At 43.2% G+C, this 25,252-nt stretch overlaps 1 protein-coding gene across 8 annotated transcripts in view; it reads left to right on the top strand.

The window, feature by feature from the left end:
• Positions 1 to 24,458, top strand: part of LOC148106861 (NF-kappa-B-activating protein-like) — a 37,531-nt gene extending 13,073 nt beyond the window's left edge. For 2 of the 8 annotated variants that reach the window (XR_015723412.1, XR_015723415.1), the window contains 5 exons: positions 8,219 to 8,303; positions 9,304 to 9,840; positions 12,250 to 12,347; positions 16,855 to 16,943; positions 17,540 to 24,458. Coding sequence is in view for 1 of the 8 variants with exons in the window: in XM_087859961.1 (XP_087716087.1) it covers positions 615 to 690 (76 nt within the window). In the remaining 7 variants the exon portion in view is untranslated. The other 6 variants (XR_015723414.1, XR_015723410.1, XR_015723411.1 and 3 more) reach the window with 6 other exon arrangements.
• Positions 24,459 to 25,252: the final 794 nt, after the last annotated feature.

A 25,252-nucleotide genomic window follows, 5' to 3' on the forward strand; every position in this document is an offset into this window, starting at 1 on the left:
TAACCGCTGTGCCACCCAGGCGCCCCGCCACTTGTGCCCTTTATCATAGTCTTTCCATAATGATTATTTTTCCCTTATATTATTTTTTTTAAATTGTGGTAAAATTGAAACAACATAAAATTACCCATTTTAAAGTATACAATTCAGTGGCATTTAATACATTCACAGTGTTCTCCACCATCACTGCCATCGACTTTCAAAGCATATTCATCACCCAAAAATGAAACCCCTTATTCATTTAGTAGTCACTCCCCATCCCTCCCGTGGCAACCGCTAATGTGCTTTCTGTCTCCATGGGTTTGCCTGTTCTGGATATTTAATATTTAGGGAATCATACAATATGTGGCCTTTAGTGTCTGGCTTCTTTCACTTAGCATCATGTTTTCCAGGTTCATTGACTTTGTAACAACCATTAATACTTTATTCCTTTTTTGAGTTGAATAATATTCCGTTATATGAATATGCCACATTTTGTTTATCCATTTCTCAATTGATGGAAATTTGGGTTTTTTCTATCTTTTGGCTGTTGTGAATAGTGCTTCTATCTACATTTATGTACAATTACTCGTTTGAATCCCCATTTTTGAAAAATACTGTATTTATTTATTTGACAGAGAGAGAGAGCATCAGTGGGGCACAGCAGGCAGATGGAGAGGGAGAAGCCGACTCCCAGCTGAGCAGGGAGACTGATACTGGGCTCGAACCCAGGACCCTGGGATCATGACCTGAGCTGAAAGCAGACGTTTAATCGACTGAGCCACCCAGGTGCCCCTGAATACCGATTTTCAGTTCTTTCAGGTATATACGTAGAAGTGGAATTCCTGGGTCACGGGGTAATTCTCTGTTTAATTTTTTGAAGAACTGCCAAATACAGCAACTGCATCATTTTACATTCCCATTAGTAATGTGTGAGTGTTCCAGTCTCTTCACATCCTCACCAACACTTATTATATTCCACTTTTTTCAGTAGTCTCTAAACCCAACGTGCGGCTCAAACTCACAACCCCAAGATCAAGAGTTGTACACTCCTCCAATTCAGCCACCCCCTCCATTTTTTTACTATAGCCATCCTAATGGGGATGAGGTATTATCTTGTGGTCTTGATTTGCATTTCCCTGATGACTGATGATACTGAGCATCTTTTCATGCTTGTTGGCCATTTGTACATATCCTTGGGAAAAAACATCTAATCGTTTGCCTATTTTTAATTTGGTGGTTTATCTTTTCATTGCTGAGTTGTAAGGGTTTTTTAAGTATTCTGGAAACTGACGTCTTACCAGAGACATGATTTGTAAATATTTTACCTCATTGTGTAGGGTGTCTTTTCAGTTTCTTAATAGTGTCCTTTGATGCACAAAAAGTTTGATTTTGATGAAATCCAATTTATGTAATTTTCCTTTTGTTGCTTCTGCTTTGGTGTCATATTGAAGAATTCATTGCCAAATCCCAGATCATGAATTTTTCCCTGTTTTCTCCTGAAGAGAAGGAGTTTTATAGTTTTATAACTCTTTCTCTCTCTCTCTCTATATATGAGTTTTATATAACCATATATAAATGAGAGTTTTATAATCTTAATTCTTACATATAAGTATTTTCTCCATTTTGAGTTAATTTTTGTATATGATGTGAGGTATGTTTCCAGTTTGATTCTTTTGCATATAGATATCTAATTGTCCATCATTTCCTGAAGAGGTAATTATTTCCCAATTGAATGGGCTTGGCACCCTTAACCAAAATCAATCGACCATAGATGTATGGGTTGATTTCTGGTTTCTCACTTCTATTCCATTGATCTGTATGTCTATCCTTATGCCAGTACAATACTGTTTTGATTACTATAGCTTTTTTTTTTTTAAAGATTTTATTTATTCATTTGACAGAGATAGAGACAGCCAGTGAGAGAGGGAACACAAGCAGGGGGAGTGGGAGAGGAAGAAGCAGGCTCTCGGCAGAGGAGCCTGATGTGGGGCTCGATCCCAGAACACAAGGATCACGCCCTGAGCCGAAGGCAGATGCTTAACCACTGAGCCACCCAGGCGCCCCTGATTACTATAGCTTTGTAGTAAGTTTTGAAATTTAGAAATCTGGGTCCTACAACTTTTATTTTCTTTTTAAAGATTGTTTTGGCTATTTAGATTCCCTTAGAATTCCATATGATTTTTAGAATTCTTTTTCCTTGTACTTTTTGTTGAAAATTAGACATTCTGAATATTAGAATGTGACAACTTTGGAAATCACATTTTCTCCCCTCTCCTAGGTTTGTTGTTCCTGTTTCATTGAACAGAATACAAAGACCATACAATCCAGGTTTGCCTAGTTAGTGACTTTCTAAGCTATTTTTGTAATATCTGTATTCATTTTTTAAAAACTTCAGTATAAAAAAATGAAAATATAAAAGAATAAAATTTCAGCGTAGTTGACATACAATATGATACGAGTTTCAGGCATACAACACAGTGATTTGACAATTATATACATTATGAGATGCTCACCACGGTAAGTGTAATTATCACCTGTTTACCACACAAAGTTATTACGGTGTGATTGACTATATCCCCTATGCTGTACTTTTCATCTCCACGTACTTTTCATCTCATTTATTTTTAAGTAGACTCGACCCCCAGTGTAGGGCTTAAACCCATGACCCTGAGTTCAAGAGTCACATGCTCTACCAACTGAGCCAGCCAAGTGCCCTGACTCATTTCTTTTATAACTGGAAATTTGTAGCTCTTAATCCCCATTCACCTGTTTTGCCCATCCCTCAACCCCTCGCCTCTGGCAACCACCAATTTGTTCTCTGTATTTATGAGTCTGTTTCTGGTTTGTTTTGTTTTTTTGATTCCACATATAAGTAAAACCACATGGCATTTGTCTTTCTCTGTTTGACGTATTTCACTTAACATAATACCCTCTAGGTCCATCCATGTTGTTGCAGATGGCAAGATTTCATTCTTTTTTATGGTTGAGTAATATTCCTGTGTGTGTGTTGTGTGTGTGTGTGTGTGTGTGTGTGTACCACATCTTCCTTACCCATATATCTATGGATGGACACTGAAATTGCTTCCATATCTTGGATATTGTAAATAATGCTGCAGTAAATAGAATACATATATCTTTTCAAATTAGTGTTTTATTTTCATTGGGTAGATACCCAGTAGTGGGATTATTGGTTGTATGGTATTTCTATTTTTAATTTTTTGAGGAATCTCCATCCTGGTTTACATAACAGCTGCACTCTTTGTCATGTATAGCCACTGAAGTCTATGTTCCATTAGCTTAGTGGCCAGCTAGTGTTTTGAAATACTTACCATCAATTCCTGGATTCAAAAATGAATAAAGATCAATAAAACAAGAAGGCAACCTACTGAATGGGAGAAAGATAGTTGCAAATGATATATCTGATAAGGGGTTAATATCCAAAATTTAAAAGTAACTCATACAACTCAACACCAAAAAACCAATCAAATTAATAAATGAGCAGAGGACCTAATTAGACACTTTTCCAAAGCAGACGTACAGATGGCCAGTAGACACATGAAACATCAGTAATCATCAGGGAAATGCAAATCAAAACCACAATATCACCTCACGTCAGTCAGAATGGCTAGTAACAAAAAGACAAGAAATTAGATCGGAGAAAAGGGAATCCTTGAACGTTGTTGGTGGGAACATAAACTGGTGCAGCCCCTGTGGGAAACAGTGTGGCGGTTCCTCTAAAAATTAAAAATAGAACTACCGTACAATCCAGTAATTGCACTACTGGACATTTAGCTGAAGAAAACAAAAACACTAATTTGAAAAAATGTATGCATCCCTACGTTTTTGGTTTTTGGTTTTTATATCTTATTTTTTAAAGGTTTTATATATTATTTACTTGAGAGAGAGGGAGAGAGTGCGTACACGCGAGTACATGAGCTGGTAGAGGGAGAGGGAGAAGCACACTCCCCGCTAAGCAGGGAGCTCGAAGCAGGGCTCGATCCCAGGACCCTGGGATCATGACCTGAGCTGAAGGTAGACGCTTAATAGTTTGAGCCACCCAGGCGCCCCACCTCTATGTTTATTGTAAGATATATGATATAGGCACTCCCATTTTTATTGTAGCATTATTTATAATAGCTAAGATATGGAAGTAACCTAAGTGTCCATCAATAGACGAATGGATAAAGAAGACGTGGCACACACTCACACACACACACACAATGCAATATTACTGAGCCATGAGAAGAATGAAATTTTGCCATTTGCAATAACATGGATGGACCTAGAGAAAATTATGCTAAATTAAATAAGTCAGACATAGAAAGACAAATACTGTATGATTTCACTTATATGTGGAATCTTAAAAAACAAAACAAACAACACCGACACACGAAATAGAAACAGAACAAACTGGTGGTTGCCAGAGGGGAGGAAGATGGGAGGATGGACAAAATAGGTGAAGGGGGTTAAAGAGTACAAACTTCCAGTTACAAAACAAGTAATTCAGGGTGATGAAAAGTCCAGCATAGGGGATACAGGCAATATATTGCAGTAATTTTGTATGGTGACATATGGTAACTACACTTACAGTGTTAAGCATGGCATAATGTATATAATGTTGAATCACTGTGTTGTACACCTGAAACTAATGTATTTTATGTCAACTATACATCAAAAAGTAAGATCTTAAAAGAAAAGAAGACATTATACTTTTCCTAGTGTTTGGAGATTGTCTCTGTATTACACACTCCTTCAATGCTTGGCCAGACTATGGACAACTCGGCCTTATCTTTTACTTCCTGCTTACACAGAGCCTGAGAGCCATCCAGACGTGAAAGCTCGTGGTATTCTCAGCTGTTTCTGAGCATGTGTCTAGCACGTGGCCTTCTTGATTCCTCTGCATACATAAGACCTTTTCAAAGCCTTTTTTCTTCCACGTGTCTCTTTTCTGAATCGTGTGTTTCCCACCCTTCTCAGTTGTCTATTCCTTGTCCTGACTGTTGTCTCTTGCCCCAGGACGCTGTGGCCAGTACTTGTGCCTTTAAATGCTTTGGCCAAAGGTACCCAGGAAGTGGCCTCAACCCTGGGTTCACTCCTTGTCAGACAAAACAAAGGCAAACCAACTCTGCCAGTCCTTGAGGGAGCTGGCAGAGCGGAGAAGACCCTGAACCACAATTCTTTGAGAATAAAGTCCATACTGCTCCTTCTAGTACCAGGAGAGCTGCCTTCCCATCCTCAAGGCTTCTACAGGCCTGGGGTCTGAAGGATGATAGGCAGACAATTCAAAACACCAAAGTGTTCCCTTACCACTGTTGGGGAGGAAAAATTTGCCTCTATACTTCCAAATTCTTCTGGGTAATCCAAGAGTTAAATTGACAGGAGACAGATTAACAGGAGAAAACCAACTTTAATTCATATGTATGGAGGCCTCAAAGATACAGGACCTAAGAAATGATGGAGGCGGGCAGTGTTTATACTTGTTACATAAAGAAACAGTAAATCTGGGAGAAATTGGCAGGACAAAGAAAACTGATGTTTGGGAACTTCAATTAGTTAGGAATTCTAAACAAAATTTGGGCCGAGGTAGTAAGTTAGGAGAAGTTACAAGGTTTGTTTACATGGGCTTCTCAGGCCCTGAATTCCCTGTCCCTGATGTCAAAGATGTTTGTCTGCCTCCTGGTGCCTCCTCTGCACCCCCCCCCCCCTGCAGGGAGGGTGCTTTTCACAGGGGAGATGTATTCTCTACTTTCTGGAGACAAAGGTGGATCGGAGTGTTGTTCCTACACTCGCTGTTTCTTTATTAACTTGAATTCAAAATAATCAGTATGGTGCTCTGGCTTGGCTTGGGGTGGCCCACCTTGAGCCCCAACACCACAAAGCAGCAGATTCTTTTTACACCAAGCCTTATCTGGTTGTTGTGAGTTTTTAGCTGCGTTCCAACATTCACCAAAAATTGATTCTGACAGCTTTTCCCAGCTCAGTTGCTTCGGGGGAGAGATGGAGCCCTGGAGTTCCCTACTCCATTGTTTTCCATTCTGTTAAAACTTTGACCTCTCCTTTATGGTCTCTTTTCCCTCTGTATATGAATATATTTAAATTTCTTTAATACTAAACAAAATTCCTCTTGACCTTGCATTCCCCAACATCCCTCCTTTACTTCTCAGAAAAAATTTTCTTCAAGAGTAGTTTCTAATACCCTCCCTCAATGGTGACAAACAAAAATGTCTCCAGACATTCCCTAATGTCACCGGGGTGAAAACTCATTCCAGATTGAGATCCAGTGTATTAACTCAAATTCCGAACATATTTGGATTTAACCTGTTTTCACATGTACTTTTTAATTGTTTGGGGGGTTTTGTTTGGTTGGTCGGTTCTTGTTTTTGTTTGTGTTCTATAGCTCCATGAAATTTTATCCCATGTGTGAATGCATGGAACCATCGCCTCGATTAGGGTACAGGACTCTTCTCTCCATACGAAGAGACTCCTTGTTGTTATACAAACCATTTTCCTAAACAAGTGGCATAAAGGCGAAGAGCATGTGTATACTTCTACCTTTGTATAACAAATGGGAGACACAAGAACGTGTTTTTGCATTTAAATTTGCATAAACAATATGCTGGGTGATAAGTGGGCCTGTGTGGGGCAGGGTATTTAAGCGATTCTTTTCATCGAAAGTGTTATATTTGGGGATTTTTGAGCTATATCATTATGTTATCACTTCAAAGAATTAAAGATAGTAAATGAAACCAAATAAATGGTATGGTTTCCAAGTAGCTTTTCAACAGGTGTTCAGGCTTTAAGAGCAGATGACATATTGAGGCACCTGGCTGGCTCAGTCCGCAGCACATGCAAGTCTTGATCTCGGGGTCACGAGTTCAAGCCCCACATTGGGTGTAGAACTTACAATAAATAAATAAATAAACAAGCAAGCAAGCTACAATTTGGATGAACGTCAACAAAATTATTGAAAAGAAAAAAAGAGCAGATGACATAGTGACTGGACCACATCAGTCAGAGCTGCTATAAGAAAAGTAGAGACATGGAGCGCCTGGGTGGCTCAGTTGGTTAAGCGTCTGCCTTCAGCTCAGGTCATGATCCCTGGGCCCTGGGATCGAGTCCCATGTCAGGCTCTCTGTTCAGTGGGGAGTCTGCTTCTCCTTCTCCCTCTGCCCTTCTCTCGGCTCATGCTCCCTCTGCCTCTCTCTCTCTCAAGTAAATAAATAAAATCTTAAAAAAGAAAAGTAGAGAGAAACAGTGTTCAGAATCAGTAGATTCAGAATTAGACTCGGTGATATCATCTCCATGGGAACACCTGTCTGATTTCTTCCTTTACAGAGACAGTTCCCTTAACAGTCAACTAAATCACGTCTGTGAAACACTTAATAAACACTAGAGACTGTAGTACATGAAGCTTGTACACCTTTCCCTTAACAGCAAAACGTCATTGCCCCACCATCAGGATGGCACAATATAAATTATTAGTCTAAGCAGGAATACCACCTCCTTCCTTCCATAAACTCTGCCCAATATCATGAGGTCAGTGCAGATCACACAGTGCAGATGTTTTTAAGGTCATTATCAGATCAAAAGTTAGATTGCATAAAAAATCATGATAGATGATTTTGTTTTCTCACTTACATATACGGATGTCACCTGTGATGTTGATGGGTACAGATGGAGAAGTTACGCTTTTACAGATGTTATATGGTTCCATTTAAGGCTGGACATGAAACTATTTGAATTGACCACTACAATCTCCTTTTAATAAACATTTAAAAAATGGTTTTTCGTTGTGCCTGTGGTTGTTTCATGGTTGTGGTTGTTCCTGTTCTATTACTTCGATGTTTAAGCTTGTATTATGTGTTAGATACCATACAGAATGCATGAAAGCTGAAAGTTCAATCTCAGTTCTCAAAGAATCCTAACGGAAAACTTAAACATTATGGGTTGCACACAGAAAGGGACTAGAAAGAAACAACACTTTTTGCTTTTCCTGTAACCCTCAGTGATCTACCTTTTATGAAGTATTAAGTGTTGAGCACAGTGATAGGTGCTTGAAATACATTATGTCTATAATTTTACAAGCTTCAGTTGTGTTCTAGTTTTTCCTAAGTGATAAAGATGCATTGGTGGTTTTGTTTTTTTTTTTTTTTTGGTCTTGTGTAATACTATTAAAGTAAGTAAAGAAAAACTTTGATCTTTTTCTTTTTCACGTTAATTTTTTTTTCTTTTTAAGTAGTCTCCGTGCCCAGCGTGGAGCCCAGCCCGGGGCCTGAACTCACGACCCTGAGACCTGAGCTGACACCAAGACTTGGACGCTTAAGGTACTGAGCCACCCAGGTACCCCTTCATCTTCATTTTTTAAGTAGTCTCTGTGCCCAATGTGGGGCTCAAACTCACAACTCCGAGATCAAGAGCCCAAGCTCTACCGACTGAGCCAGCCAGGTACCCCTCATTTTAATTTCTAAAACCTGTAGCAATCTACAATCCTCTGCATTTATATTATACACTGTGTTAGGAAGGAAGATTTTTTTCTCTATCCTGGAAGATCCTTCTGGCTGGTCTAAGAATGAAATTGACATCAGATAGTTTAACAGAAGAAAATGAAATTCAATTATGTACATACAGGGAAGCCACATACACATGAGCGATTCCAAAGAGAGGCAAAATGAGGTATATAAGTCATGGGGGACTAAGTAGAAAGGGGATAGGGGTCTGGGGTTTTCAAAGGAAGGAAGATGAGTCACAGAAAGAATGGAAAGAGTAAATGTTTGGTAAACAAAATGTTTGCTGGACTATCCAGAAACAACGAAACATACCTTGCAAGATTTCTCCCTTGTCTGCCATATCTAGTTCATATTATATTATATTGATGTATGATAATAGCTCCCTTCCTCGAACAGTACCTCTATCTAACTTCTTTTAGGCAGTTAGCACGGAGGCAAAAAAGAAAAACTTATTAAGGCTTCTGTTTCTTAAAAATAACTACCTAAGGGGGCGCCTGGGTGGCACAGCGGTTAAGCGTCTGCCTTCGGCTCAGGGCGTGATCCCGGCGTTATGGGATCTAGCCCCACATCAGGCTCCTCTGCTATGAGCCTGCTTCTTCCTCTCCCACTCCTCCTGCTTGTGTTCCCTCTCTCACTGTCTGTCTCTGGCTCTGTCGAATAAATAAATAAAATCTTTAAAAAAAAAAAAAAATAACTACCTAAAATAATCCACATGCCAATGAGACACATGGCCGGGGGTGGGCATGGGGCAGAATTTGCTCCCCTGCGCCGCCAAACCTAGAACGGCAAAGAGAAAGTTCTTTTCCCTCCACTACAGTACTCTGAGTCAAGACGACGTCCTTTTCTCTGCGGGCCACTGTGGCAGGTAAAGGAGCCTCCAAGGCAGAGATGGCGGGCTGAGGCCAGGATCCTGAGCACACTTGAAACGCTCACGTCAGTGGACAGCGAGCCTGCCCCTACCGCTGGCACACTTGGGTCCTCCGTTGAAGACAACATCATTCTCGCCTCACCCCAGAGGGATACCGAGATCCCCCCCCCACCGCCTTGGGCCGAGCTGGCTAGTGTTACTTGAAGTGACTAAAGGCAGAGAAGTTGACATTCCTGTCCCTCCCAGGAAGGAGGCGGCCATCCTCCGGAACAGGCGCCTCAAACCACCAGGCACGCTGGGCTGGCCCCCTGCCGCTTCTCTCCTGGCAGACATCTGGTGAGGACACTGCCCGGAAAGAAGGGAGAAGCTTCCAGTTCCGGGGGAGACAGATCAGAGAGGGTCCGCTGAGGAGGACTGCTGTGCTCCGGGGGAAGGCAGCGCGATCACCCTGACCGTGAGGAGGAAGACGTGCCCTCTGCTTTGCTGGTAAGCACCCGCACAGTAGTAAAGACGGGAAAGGTAAGACGGCAGTGCCAGCGCGGGCCTGGCTGTTCCCCCCAATGCGCACGTGTACACACACACACACAGACCCAGGCCCAGGCTTTCCTCGAGGACCTGATCCAGGAGCCAAGTGGAAAGGGGCTGCGGGGCTCCACGGGGGAATGTGCTGGGGAGGCAGCTCCACTCACGGGGGCTGGACTCCAACACCAGGCCGCCATAGTAGGAGAGACAAAAAGCGGCCTCACGATTAGTGTGGGAGGGGGGACTTGTCCCCACAGGAGGCTTTACCCTGCTTCACGTGGCCCTTGGTGACCGGGACGTTCTGGTGCGGAGGGCTGCCCCACCGAAGGCAGGCCTCACGCCGACCCAGGCCGGCCCAATGCAGAGTGTCCGCCGAGGCCTCTCCCTTTCGGTCGCCTCACTTCCCCTCTCCCATCTTAGTATTTGGTCCTTCTGCTGCGGGAGCACGTGGGCGCAAAAAGCCAGTGTCTTGGAGCTCAATCTGGGGGGGACCCAGGTTTCCTGGAGGTCACATCTGCATCAGCATAGCCAAAGCACAAAGCGGCCGACTGAGGTAGAGGCTGACGCTAGTTCCCTGTTTCCAGCCCTGGTTTCGTAAAACAGCTCTTCCCGTGTGTGCAAATAGACGGAGGGCTCCGTTCGTATTTTCTTTGGTGAAATACTGTATGAGCTCATACACATGGGGAACCTTCAAAGAAAAAAACAAAGCTCCTAGAAAAAATGATGAGATTTATGGTTACCAGAGGGGGTGGGGATGGGGAATTGGATGAAGGTGGTCAGAAGGTATAAATTTGCCCTTAAAAAAAATAAGTACTAGGGCACTGGGGTGGCTTCAGCTCAGGTGATGATCCCAGGGTCCTGGGTTCAAGCCCCACATCGGGCTCCCAGCTCAGTGGGGAGTCGGCTTCTCCCTCTCCCTCTGCCGCTCCCCCTGCTTGGGCTCACTCTCTCTCAAATAAATAAATAAAATATATTTTTTTAAAAAGTACTGGGGCACCTGGGTGGCTCAGTCATTAAGCGTCGGCCTTCAGCTCAGGTCATAATCCCAGTGTCCTGGGATTGAGCCCCACATCAGGCTCCCTGCTCAGCAGGGAGTCTCCTTCTCCCTCTCCAACTCCCCCCTGCTTGGGTTCCCTCTCTTGCTGTCTCTCTCTGTCAAATAAGTAAAAATAAAATCTCTAAAAAAAATAAGTACTGAGGTTATAATACACAACCTGCCTATAGGCCCCACTGCTGTAGGGTATTTATGGAAGCTGTAAGAGGGTCAATCCTAAGAGTTGTCACCACAAAGAAAAGAACATTTTCCTTTTTCTGTGTTTGTTTGTATCTCTAGGACACGATGATGGTAACTGAACTTACCGTGGTAATCATTTCACAGTAGGTGTGAGTCAGATGGTCATGCCGTACACCTCAAATGTATACAGGACTCTGCGTAACTCATGTCTTCATAAAACTGGGAAACATTTCTTTGAACATTCCAAGTGCTGTAGAGTTTGGAAATGGATGAGAACATTTTGTGTTTTTCCCCATTTGTGTCTTGTGGCTCCTTTTCCCTTCAGACCCCGACTGAGAGAGCACAGTGCAAGCCCGAGGAGGCCAACATCAACTCACCCAAACTTCAGGCTACCTGTTCCTCCGAGCTTGCTTTGCCTGCTCCACAAAGCAGAGAGGCGTGGGCCTGCCCAGCCCTGGCCACACCTGACTGAGCCCAGCCCCTGGTCTGGGGGCCTGCTTTCTTGGCTGCCTGTCTGGCCTCCCCAGCTCCACTCCTGCCTCCCCTTTCCGTCCCATAAATTACACTCTCCATGACTCAAAGCTAATAAACCCACCCGAGTTTTCTTTTTCTCTCTTTCTCATTCTCTTTTTAAAAGATTTATTTATTTATTGAGAAACAGGGAGAGAGAGCATGCACATTTGCACGGGGATTGAGCAGAGGGAGAGAGAGCAAATATGGAGCAGGCTCCCCGCTGATTGAGGAGCCCCATGCGGGGCTCCATCCCAGGACCCTGAGATCATGACCTGAGCCAAAATCAAGAGTTGGTCACTTAACTGACTGAGCCACCGAGGGGCCCCTTTCTTTTTTCTTTTTCTTTCTTTTTTTTTTCTTTTTAAAGATTTTATTTATTTGACAGAGAGAGACACAGCGAGAGAGGGAACACAAGCAGGGGGAGTGGGAGAGGGAGAAGCAGGCTCCCCACTGAGCAGGGAGCCCGATGTGGGGCTCCATCCCAGGACCCTGGGATCATGACCTGAGCCGCTTAAGGGCTGAGCCACCCAGGTGGCCCCAGGCGGCCCTTTTCTTATCTTTTTTTTGTTGTTGTTGTTATTTTCAAATTATCCTTTGCTACAATTTAGGCTTTTCTATGATTTCAGACAATCACCCCTTGATCTTGTTGAGCCACAAATTAGCCGGCACTGACTGAGCCAATGGAAAGTCTTTCGAATTACCACGTGAAAGAATCCAGCCTGAGGTTAGTCATCCCCCCCACTAGTGACAGTTTCCATACAATGTCTTCATAATAGGACCACAAAAAGGAAGATCAAAATCTGAGGTGTTAGAAATGTCTCAATAGAAAACATTGACTAATGCATTTGGTAGTTAAAGAATTTTGAATGTGTGTGATATCCCCGAGGCATAATTAATTCTCACCTAACATTTCCACCTTTGTGAGGTGGGTGGAACTTTGTTGGAAATTGTTTTTGTAGTCTGTTTCCTGTAGTCTTCAAGGTACTTTTCGCTGTCTTAAGAATTAAATTGACGTGAGACAGATTAACAGGAGAATCGAAATTCCATATAGAGGGAGAATCCACATAAGCATGAGAGATTCCCAAGACAGTCAGGCAAAATGAGGTATAAATGTCTTTCTGGACTAAGGAGGAGGAGTTAGGAGTCCAGGGGCTTCAACGGGAAGGAGGACAATTCACAGGAAGAATAGAAGAGTAGGGGCGCCTGGGTGGCTCAGTCCTTAAGCGTCTGCCTTCGGCTCAGGGCGTGATCCCAGCGTTCTGGGATCGAGCCCCACATTAGGCTCCACTGCTGGGAGCCTGCTTCTTCCTCTCCCACTCCTCCTGCTTGTGTTCCCTCTCTTGCTGGCTGTCTCTCTCGGTCAAATGAATAAATAAAATCTTTAAAAATAAGAGTAAATGTTTGGTAAACAAATCTTTATGGATCATAGAGAAAAACAGGACAAAGAGAATTGTAACAGACTTTGCTAACTTCCTCCCTATTGCCCCTAGTTCAGATTATAATGTAGTTGTATGGTGATCGCTCCCTTCCTGGATCTGGTCCTCTATCTAAATTCTTTTAGGCAGTTAGTGGGAAGGTCTTTTTTCCCCAGCCCTAAATTCCATATATTCTGTTCTATGTTTTTTTCCTAAAGTTTTTAAATTTTACATTTAAGTCCATGATGCATTTTGAATTGATTGTTGCATAATATATGAGGTCTAGTTCAAGGTCATTTTTTTTGCCTATGGATGTCCAATTGCTGCAGCATCATTTGTTTAAAAGTCTATCTTTCTGGGACACCTGGGTGGCTCAGTCGGTTAAGCAGCTGCCTTCAGCTCGGGGTCCTGGAATGGAGTCCCGTGTCAAGCTCCTTGCTCATCCGGGAGCCTGCTTCTCCCCCTGCTTGTGCTGGCTTTCTCTCTCTTTGACAATTAAATGGATAAAATCTTAAAAAAAAAAAAAAAAAAAAAAAAAGGTCTGTCTGTCCTCTATTGAATTGCTTTTGCAGCTATGACAAAAATCATTTGAGCATATTTGTGTGGGACTGTGTTTGGGCTCTCAGTTCTGTTCTATTGATCTCTGTTTCTTTCCTCCTGCCAATGCCACACTTTCTAAATTTCATTCAGTTTATTCATAATAAAACTTAACATCTGGTAGAATAATTCCACCCCTTTTCATTTTTTTCCCCAAATTCTTTTAGCTCTGGGGTGCCTGGCTTGCTTAGTTGGTAGAACTGCGACTCTTGAAATCAGGGTCATGAGTTCAAGCCACACATTGGGTGTGGAGCCTACTTAAGAAAAAAAGTTCTTTTAGCTCTTCTAGGTCAATTGCTTTTCCATATAAATTTTAGAATGTGCTAGCCTGTGTCTGCAACAAACATTGCTGGGATTTTTATAGGACTTCCACTAAATATACAGATCAATTTAGGGGAATTTGGGGGTTACTGTTTTACTTTCATTAGTCATTCATTCATTCATTCCCTGACCATTGTGGAAACTGTGTTCGATAGTCTGGATTTTCTATTATTTTCCCCTAAACATGTTATGGGTTGTCTTGGCAAGCAGTTATATTATGGACAGATTTTATCCTTTCTAGCACATGTCTGTTTCAGTTTTCCTTTTGTTTCTAGGGAGACTCTCTTGGTCCATGTATGTACTCTTTCATCCTAAAATGCGACCTTTCTGTGGTTTCACATCTTTTAACCTTCCAGTTGTTGCTCTGCCCCTGCACTCTTTGGATTTTAACCCCACATATGTACAATTTTAGAGTCTTTCAAGAATTTGAGAGAAGTTTATATGCACATTTGAGAACTCCCCGTGGAACCTCCCTTTCCTAGTGTATTCTCTACATTCACAGCCAATCTAGCACCGCTGAACGCTGTCCTCTGCCTGCAAAGGCCATAGAGACTGCAGCTTCCGCTCACTTTCTGGGGCCACATGCCATGCAGCCTGGGGGTTATTTCAGGGCAACGAACCTGCTAGATGTGGGAGTAACCTATAATGTTTCCCTTCTTCCAATGGCCTGATCCCCTTCAATTTCTACCCTTTAGGTCACTCTCCAATGCCTTCAAACAGTTTTTCATTCTTGCCAGAATTTATCATTTTTTGGCACACAGGTTAGTTGGATATAACCTAGTCCACCATTATCCCCTTTGTTCTTTTATTCCTTGTTAATTTTAAATCATCAGATTTTTTAAGAAGTTGTCCTGTGGGAGGTATATTTTTATACATTTACCTAAAAAATTTTTTTTAATCACAGTTGTTCTGCTGAAAAGTATTTTAAATCTCCAGTGGATAATCCTCCTTTCCTTCCCAAATTAAATTGATCAGACCACTTCAAAGGAAGAAAGGATCAAATGCTTTTTTTAAAAAAAAGATTTTATTTATTTATTTGACAAAGGGAGAGCACAAGTAGGCAGAACAGTAGGCAGAGGGAGAGGGAAAAGCAGGCTCCCCGCTGAGCAGGGAGCCCCACATGAGGCTTGATCCCAGGACCCTGTGATCACAACCTGAATCAAAGGCAGACACTTAACCAACTGAGCCACCCAGGCGTCCTAAGGATCAAATGCTTTATACTTTGATTGCTTAGACTTGAGAAATGAGAGCTTTCCCTCTGATGGTCAAACTCTTTTGGCGGCTTGTAATGGATGTAAGCACAATAGCAGTATTTTTTACCTTTCTATTTCTAAAATTATTGCAGAATATCTAGATGGACAGGCTGGCAGAGAATCAGAAACACTGCATTATTACTCCAGTTCTTCTTCCTCCCTAAGATGCATTTTATTATTTTTAACATTAATTTATTATTTTTAAAGATTTTATTTATTTATTTGAAAGAGAGCGCAGAGGGAGAGGGAGAAGCAGACTCCCCATGGAGAAGGGAGCCCGATGATGCAGGGCTCAATCCCAGGACCCTGAGATCATGACCTGAGCTGAAGGCAGACGCTCAACCAACTGAGCCACCCAGGTGCCCCTTAATTTGTTTTTTTTAAGTAGGCTCCATGCCCAGCATGGAGCCCAAGGTGGGGCTTGAATTCATGACCCTGAGATCCAGACCTGAGCAGAGATGAGGAGTCAAACATTTAACCAACTGAGCCACCCAGGTGCCCCCTAAGAGGCATTTTAAAATAAAGCAAAGAAATGAAGAAAAATCCCTCATTGCTCTAGTTCTTATCTAAACTGTCCTAAATCTGCACTTGTAGAGTCTTTCAACCCTCTGTCTTGTTTTTATGGTGTTTCTTTCTTGTATCATTGGACTTTATGTGCTGTTGAGGCAGACGTTTCTAAGCAGAGGTATAAGATGATTAGTTCCTTCCGCAGCACAGTATGTCACAGAAGTGACGATATTTTAGAAGAGTTTCAGGAATAACTAGTAATTTTTCAAAGTTCTAAGTCAGGCATTGAAAGGAACATATTCTTTTTTTTTCCTCCAAACTTCCCAGTGTCCTTATTTCTCGGAGCTAATTGCTCTGTGCAAGCACTTAGGAAATCTACACAAAGAATACACATGTCTATGGCAGTCCTGTCGGCCTGGATGCAATTTCTTAAGGGACCTCTGCATACCTGAGCATTGTCTCCCCCTTTGAGCTCAAAGTCGGTGCTCAGGGAAACATGCAGAGAAGGACAGCCCCAGCCCCTCCCAAAAGGGGACATGTGGTGGAGGAGTGGCAGGCCCTGAAGAAGTCCGAAAGCAGACGCGCACGGCAGAGCTGTTCAGGATATGGTATGATTGTTGTTGTTGTTTTAAGATTTATTTTATGTATTTGACACAGAGAGAGACAGCCAGTGAGAGAGGGAACACAAGCAGGGGGAGTGGGACAGGAAGAAGCAGGCTTCCAGCGGAGGAGCCTGATGTGGGGCTCGATCCCAGGGACCTGGGATCACACCCTGAGCCGAAGGCAGACGCTTAACGACTGAGCCACCCAGGCGCCCCAAGATACGGTATGATTGTTGAATCTGATCCAAGTCGTCTTGGATTTGGATCAAAATCAGAAGAAGAAGTGCTTTCACAGAAGAGCGTACCCGAGTGCTAGCAGTTTCTGGGTCAAGCCCGGCAGCGAACACAGGTGCTTCTTGAGCTGTAGGCAGGTCTGCCGCAGGGCCGGTCCGAAAGACTACTTCGGATGCCAGATCGTGGATGACCAAGTTCACTGCCACAACTGCTCCAAGCCAAAGTGCCCTTTGGCGGCCACCTGGAATCAGGTAACCGCTTACCCGTCTCGAAGCTCACTTCCCAATTCCATTTCCCCACAGGAACCTGCTTCTTGAGAACTTCATTTAAGGAGCTCACCAGGAGGGACGCCCGGGTGGCTCAGTCGGTGAAGCGTCTGCCTTTGGCTCAGGTCATGATCCCAGGGTCCCGGCATTGAGTCCTGCGTTGGGCTCCCTGCTCAGCAGAGAGCCTGCTTCTCCCTCTGCCTGTCGCTCCCCCTGCTTGCATTCTCTTTGACAAATAAATAAATAAAATCTTTAAAAAGGCGGGGAGCTCACCAGGACATTCCCAGGTCTGGAGCCAGGCCTTGATCTATTCTCTTTCCGACAAGAATGTTGCTTGTGTCTCACTTTAGGGTTAAGCAGATTGAAACCCCCTCTTGCTGACCCTGAAATCAGCAGTCCTCAGCAGGGCAAGTGTTATTTTGTAATGCTGGCCATTTACCTTGTAAACCTGCTGAAGTCCCATCATCCTGGGGAATATTCCAGGCTTTCTTTTTGCGAGCTTGGTGTCTGCAGCCCACATCCTGTAGATGGGTTAATTTGGTTATTTATAGCATGTAAGCAAGGGACAGCCACACTTGGTTGGCTCTTGAAGTGAGAAGGTTTTACATAGTGAAGCACCTAAATTGGCCCAGAATCCAAAGGATTTCCTTGTGTGATAGCATCAGGGGCAGAACTGGAAGGGACGGCATCCAACCTGGTTGTGTGTTCTGCTTCCTTCCAGGTGGAAGAACTAGTGCAAGAGGAATCATTTGCATATTATGACCACGTTCTCCTCCAGTCCTCCTTGGACCCGATGGGAGTGTAGCGACTTGCTCCCGTCCAGGCGGCCAGCATGATGGAAGAGCCAAGCTCACCCTGGGAAAGGGTGTCCGCCACGGTTATGCCTTCTGTATTCTGTGCCGACCCACCTCCCTTCCAGTCCCTCCAGACAAGATGACCGTAGTATGCCAGGATGTGTGAACTTGACAAACCAGAAAAAGAAAGTCTCTTCATTTTAGTGCTTATTTCAACAGATGTTTAGGCTCTGGGCACCGTTCTAGGTTCTGGGAATAAACTGTCAAACAAAAGACACAAAAACCTCCGACTGCATGGAACGTGCCTCTACTGGTGGGGATGCAGGTGGTAAGCCAAGTAAATAAGGGTACGATGAGGTGCTAAGAGCTAGAGGGAAACAAATGGAGCAGGGACATGGTGTAAAATGTTTCCAGGAGAAGGGTAAGAGATGAAATTTTAGTGAGGGTGGGCAATTAAGAGCCCCTGGTGAATTTGTTTTGAGTGTAGGCCAGAAGAAAGTGAGAGAACAAGCCTTTACAGATATCTGGGGGGGGGGGGGGGGGCAGGGCTTTCCAGGCAGAGGGAAGAGCTAGGTAATTTCTACCCCTGAGCATAGCATGGAGATCATGGGTAACAAACGAAGAACCCTATAAGCCACCTCGATGTTGCTTCCATGGCACAAATCTTTGCTCAGTCAATGAGCCCTTTAGCACAGTCCCCAGATCTAGGCTCAGAATCCTCCCCAACACAGCATGTATGAATTCGCCACTGCTGCCGTAGCAAATGACCACAAACTTTGTCACTTAACACAGATTTCTCATCTCCCGGTTCTGTAGGCCAGCAGTCTAGGTAATAAGTAGCTTTGCTGGATCCTGTTTACAGTGTGACAGAGGTAAAGTCCTGGTGTGAGCAGGGCTGTCTTTCTTTCTGGAGGCTTGGGGGATGAATTCACTGCTAAGGTCATGCAGGTTTTTAGCTAAATTCGTTTCTTGTAGTTTGGGGATTGAGGACCTCCTTTCCTGTTGTCTGTCAGCTGGAGGCAGTTTTTGCTTTTAGAAACCTTCTTCTCATGCTTTTTTTTTTTTTTTAAGATTTTTATTTATTTATTTGACAGAGATAGAGATAGCCAGCGAGAGAGGGAACACAAGCAGGGGGAGTGGGAGAGGAAGAAGCAGGCTCATAGTGGAGGAGCCTGATGTGGGGCTCGATCCCAGAACGCCGGGATCACGCCCAGAGCCGAAGGCAGACGCTTAACCGCTGTGCCACCCAGGCGCCCCTCTTCTCATGCTTTTTGTGCGGCCTTCCTTCCATAACAGCTGGTGGCGTCCCTCTCACAATCTGAATCTCCCCCACTGTTCCTTTTGCCACAAGTCTGTTGCGTGTAGTCAGGTGAAGTTCTCTGCTTTCTATTATAATTCTTTTTTTTTTTTAAAGATTTTTATTTATTTGAGAGAGAGAGAGTGAAAGAGAGAGAAACAGAGAGCATAAGAAGGGGGAGGGTCAGAGGGAGAAGCAGACTCCTCGCTGAGCGGGGAGCCCGATGCAGGACTCAATCCTCAGACTCTGGGATCATGACCTGAGCTGAAGGCAGTCACTTAACCGACTGAGCCACCCAGGCACCCCAAACTCTCTGCTTTTAAGATGCTTGTGTGATTAGATTGGCCCCACCCAGCTAACCCAGGATAATCTCCCTATGTTAAGGTCCATAACCTTAATTATATCTGCCAAGTCCTTTTTTTTTTTTTTTTTAAGATTTTATCTGTTTATTTGAGAGAGAGCACGAGCTGGAGTGGAGGGGCAAGGGGCAGTGGGAGAGGGACAGGCAATCTCAAGCAGACTCCCTGCTGAGCACAGAGGCCAATACAGGGCTCCATCCCAGGACCCCAAGATCACGACCTGAGCTGAAGTCAGACGCTTAACCAACTGAGCCACCCAGACGCCCCTGCCAAGTCCTTTTTTGGTATATAACGTAACATATTCACAGGATACAGGGATTTGGGCATGGACATCTCTGGTCAACTATTCCATCTACCCCAAGACACTCCAGAGAGTGGCACTAGCAGGCATAGGAAGAGGGGATGAAACTTGTTTGCCTTCCCTGATCCAGATAATGACAGGGAATTCAGGCCTTTCACATCCATACAGCTAGACTTTGGCTCAGCCCATTGCACCTTGTGTGTTAGCTTTCTTTCCTCTTTTTTAAAGATCTTATTTATTTATTTATTTATTTATTTATTTATTTATTTATTTATTTATTTATTTGACAGAGAGAGAGAGACAGCCAGCGAGAGAGGGAACACAAGCAGGGCAAGTGGGAGAGGAGGAAGCAGGCTTCCAACGGAGCAGGGAGCCTGATGCGGGGCTGGATCCCAAGACCCTGGGATCACGCCCTGAGCTGAAGGCAGATGCTTAACGACTGAGCCATGCAGGCGCCCGTGTGTGTTAGTTTTCTATTGCCATGTTAATAAGTTTCTATTTCCATGTTAACAAATTACCAGAAACGTAGCTGCTTAAACCAACAGAAATTTATTATATCATAGTTTCTTTGTGTCAGGAGTATGGGCATAGCTTTGCTAGGTCCCCTATTCAGGGTCTCACAGCCTGTCATCAAGGTGTCAGTCAGGCCATGTTTTTATCTGGAGTCTTGACTAAGGAAGCATCTACTCCCAAACTCATTTGAGTTGTTGGCAGAATTCATTTCCTTGTGGTTTTAGGACTAACGTCCCTATTTGTTAGCTGCCTATCTGCCAAAGGCCACTCTCAGCTTCTAGAAGCTGCCTGAAATTCCTTGCTGTGGGGCCCTCACCATAGGCAATCTCACATCATTGTAGCTTACTTTCTCAGAGCCAGCGAGGGAAGTTTCTCTCTCCAGTCCGCTAACATATGTAGTCTTTTTTTTTTTTTTAAGATTTTATTTATTTATTTGACAGAGATAGAGACAGCCAGCGAGAGAGGGAACACAGGCAGGGGGAGTGGGAGAGGAAGAAGCAGGCTCCCAGTGGAGGAGCCTGATGTGGGGCTCAATCCCAGAACTCCGGGATCACGCCCTGAGCCGAAGGCAGACGCTTAATGACTGAGCCACCCAGGCGCCCCGACACTAAATAAAATTTTTGTACCCAAAGTGTGTGAGGACTTCACTTTTCAAAGTGCTTTCATAACTGTTAATTTCACATTGGTTGTTCTGAACATCACACCCATTCAAAGTCAAATGGCTTACAAAACCAAACTGCGTGCACAAGTGTATACACACACACACACACACACACACACACACACACACACACACACTCTCTTCTAATTTTGTTCTCAGACCTGCTTTTCCCGGGATACAGCACCCCTGATGTGGGGCTCTGGAAATGTAGACATTTTTCTACTAACCTGAGTAGGTAAATCTTTTGGTGCATAAAAGAAGAATCTTAACATTTTCAATAGAGACAGAACGATGTTTGCTTTAAATTTTATTGCCCCTTGTGTTTGTGACTGAATTGAACCTAGTGATAAGTCCCTAATTACCTAACGGAGGAAATTCTCATTATATTTAATCATTTCATGACATGCTTCAGACCTTGTGATAGAGTGCAGGGCTTGCCGCCAGGTGTTGATTGGGATTTAAAAAAAAATCATTTACCATTTTAAATTGCACATCTCAAATATAAGCAATTTTCAATGTTAGCATGAACATGTAACTACTACATTCCACTTTCAGCATCCATGTTTGCTTTGTACCTATTGCTTATCGGAAGGTTTGCTAATTACTTATGTCAGTCAAGTGCCTGCCTTCTGCTCAGGTCATGATCCGGAGGTCCTGGGATCGAGGCCTGCATGGGGCTCTCTGTTCATGGGGAGTCTGCTTCTCCCTCTCACTCTCCCTCTGTTCTCTCTCTGTGTCTCTCAAATAAATAAATCAGTCTTAAAAAAGAATAAGAAGGTTTGCTAATTATTTAGCTGAGGAACACTTGCTAATAAGTATTTTGTTTTACTAGCCACAGTAAATATTAAGCATGAAATAAAAGGTATTTATCATGCTTCCTGTCTATCTCAACCCTGCACGGGAAAAGGTAAGATTAGGTAATGGTTGTACTGGATCTCTTTGGAGAAGTGAGTTTCTCTTTGGTTTTATAGTCCCGATGTTTTTCATTTCTATCCTTCCCTCCAGAAATTTGATGGGTATAATCATGTGAGATGACAGGTACTAGCTATATGCAATATTTCTGCTGGATTTGCTTGGGTTCTCTGTCAAGAGTAAACCCTTAGAAGCTTTTTAGTGATCCTGCCTCTACCTGTTTTAACCAGTATAGTCTACCGACTTCCCCAGGCACAAGAGTAACTTTGTTGGGGTGTATAATTTGCAGAACATAAATCTGGTGCTTAACTAAGTCCTCAAATTTATTTAGAAATCCTCTTAAATGTATTACAAGTATTAGCGACATTTTATATAATTTTCTTGAAAATGAATTTTATGATGGGACCGTATACCATGTCTGGAAATACTTATTTTTATATCATTTCTTTTCCTCATTTATTTTTATTGCCAAATCATTTCAAATACTCAGGAAAGGGGCGCCTGGGTGGCTCAGTTGTTAAGCATCTGCTTCGGCTCAGGGCGTGATCCCAGAGTCCTGGGATCGAGCCCCGCATCAGGGTCCTCAGCTGGGAGCCTGCTTCGTCCTCTCCCACTCCCCCTGCCTGTGTTCCCTCTCTCGCTGGCTGTCTCTCTCTCTCTGTCAAATGAATAAATAAAATCTTTTAAAAAAATAGGAAAAATGAAGGAATACTAGGATTATGACCCTGGCACATCCTTCACCTATATATATTTTTTTAATTAAATGTCGTATTTGTTTTCTGTCTCTCTGTCTCCTAAACCTTGTGAAAATAAGTTAATTGTCATGACAATTGTAACTCTAAATATTTCCATCAGACATCTCCTTCAAAAAGGAAATGTTCCTTCATAACCACAATGCTATTGCTACATCTAAAACAATTAACAGTAATGTCATAATAGCATCATACACCTAATCTATATTCAAATTTCCCCAATTGTCCCAAATGTCTTTTATAGCTGTTTTTAGAATAAGTAGGTCATGCATCACATTTATGTTGTATTTAGATATTACATCTCTTCAGTTTCTTTTAATCTATGATACATCTATTTCCCACCTTTCTTATGACATTGGCTTTTTAAAAAGTTGTTTTGGGGCACCTGGGTGGCTCAGATGGTTAGGCGTCTGCCTTTGGCTCAGGTCATGATCCCGGGGTCCTGGGATGGAGTCCCGTGTCGGGCTCCTAGCTCAGGGTGGAGTCTGCTTCTCCCTCTGCCCTCTGCTGCTCCCCCTTCTTGCGCTCTCTTGCTCTCCCTGTCAAATAAATAGATAAATCTTAAAAAAAAAAAGTTGTCTTGTATATTGTCCCACCTCCTGGATTACTCTGTTTTATTATGGTGTCATTAAATTTGTTCCCATATTTCCTGTATTTCCCAGCAACTGCAGGGTAGATCTATCAACATAACTGAATCAGTTCAGGTTAAAAATTTTGACAGGAAGGGCTCCTGGGTGGCCCCATTGGTTGAGCATCTGCCTTAGGCTCAGGTCATGATCCAGGGTCCTGGGATCAAGCCCCACATAGGGCTCCTCGCTCAGCGGGGAGCCTGCTTCTCCCTCTCCCTCTCCCTCTGCTGTTCCCCCTGCATCTGTGTTCTCTCTCTGTGTCAAATAAATAAATAAATTTTTAGAAAAGTTTGTTTTGACAAGACTACTTCATAAATGTTAATGTTGTTTTCCTCCTTTTTAAGCTGGCAGTTTCTTATATTTCTATATTTTTTATTTTTTGAAGATTAGAGACTGTGACAGTCAACAATGCCTAGCTAGAATTTATTAACGATAATGTAATTTTTTCCCAGGGTATCCATTTTTTAAAGAAATTAAGCATAGTTGACACACAATGCTATATTTGTTTCAGGTGTACAACATAGTGATTCCACAATTCTATACATTATGCAGTGCTCACCATGATAAGTGCAGTCACCATCTGAGCTGGTATTCTTTTATTTTTTCATTATTATTTTAAGATTTCTTTATTTATGGGCACCTGGGTGGCTCAGGTGGGCAAGCATCTGCCTTTGGCTCTGGTCGTGATCTCTGGGTCCTGGGACTGAGCCCCGCATCGGGCTTCCTGCTCGGCAGGGAGTCTGCTTCTCCCTCTCCCTCTCCCTCTGCCCCTCCCCACCACTCACTCTCTCTCTCTCTCTCTCAAATAAAGGAGGGGCAGAGGGAGAGGGAGACGGAGAGAGAATCTCAAGCAGACTCTGCACTGAGCACAGAGCCCGATGTGGGGCTGGATCTCACAACCTTGAGATCACGACCTGAGCCAAACCAAGAGTTGGATGCTCAAATGACAGCAAACCAGGCGCTCCTGAGCTAGTATTCTTTTAAAAAGAAATCTTTCTTTTTTATCCCTGGCCCTCTCACCTCTCTCTCTTCTTCCTTCTGACCCTCAGTCTTGTCTTTCCCTTTCTCTCTAATTATGGACTCGTGTGTTTTATAAGCCAGTGGATTATATTTTCATTATTTTTTATTCTTTAAGACTTTAAATTTTTATTTATTTATTGAGAGAGAGAGAGTGCAAGTGAGAGAAGGGGCAGAGGGAGAGGGAAAGAGAATCTCAAGCAAACTGCATGTTCAGCATGGAGTCCAACACCGGGCTCCATCTTACGACCCGGAGATCATGACCTGATCCAAAATCAAGAGTTGGAGGCTTAACCGACTGAGCCACCCAGGTGCCCCCATTATTTTTGATTCTTTATTTTGATTATTCTCTTTGATGGTCAAGTTGCCTCCCACATTTGCTAATAAAAGTTCCTTTAAACTACACGTGATCCCTTCTGGCGTGGCCTTATTGGTCTTTGAGCATGTACTTGTTTTCTGGAGCAAAGATTTCCTGAGCAGCTCTTTTACTTTTCCTGCTCCAGACCAAAGATCAGCCATTTTACCAAGGAACTCTGATTCCTTAACAAGAAATAGTATCTTGAAACCCAGATCTTGGCAGAAATAAATTATTTTAGAACATGCCAGTACTCATATTTTTTTTTTTTAAATTCTACACCCAACGTGGGCTGAAGCTCACAACCTGGAGATCAAGAGTTGCATGCTCTTTGGACTTAGGCAGCCAGGTGCCCCAGGATTCCTGTTTTAGAGGTGTGTGTTGTGAAACCAAATCACACAGTGCCCCCTACAGCACCGCAGTTGTAACAGAATTATTCTTCGTGTACTCAAGCTTTTCGCTTCCCTGGTCATGTATTCTAAATCTATGATTTTGAGTAGTTGAAATAAATAAAATACCTAATCCATGTGGCATGTGGCAGATCTTGAAGGTACTAGATATCATTAATCCTGGTTTTTAAATTATAGTCAGCTTCCATTTTAAAGCTGATACCTGGACAAAATAGCTTAAGATAATCTTATAAGCTTTCTGTATGTAGCTTATTTTGGTAGGAATTATGATTTGGCCCATGTTACATCTCATCCTGGGACAGAGAAGTGAGGACAGGACAAGATGTCTTGTTCTTTAAACGTCTTATCTATGTTACTGTAATTATTCCCAGCCTACAAATGACAAAACTGAGCGTTAGGGAGGGTAAGTGATTTGACCGAGTCCCTGTGCCTAC

Source organism: Ursus americanus, chromosome X (assembly GCF_024610735.1).
Source record: "Ursus americanus isolate L20-20 chromosome X, mUrsAme1.1.p, whole genome shotgun sequence".
Lineage (NCBI taxonomy): Eukaryota > Metazoa > Chordata > Mammalia > Carnivora > Ursidae > Ursus > Ursus americanus.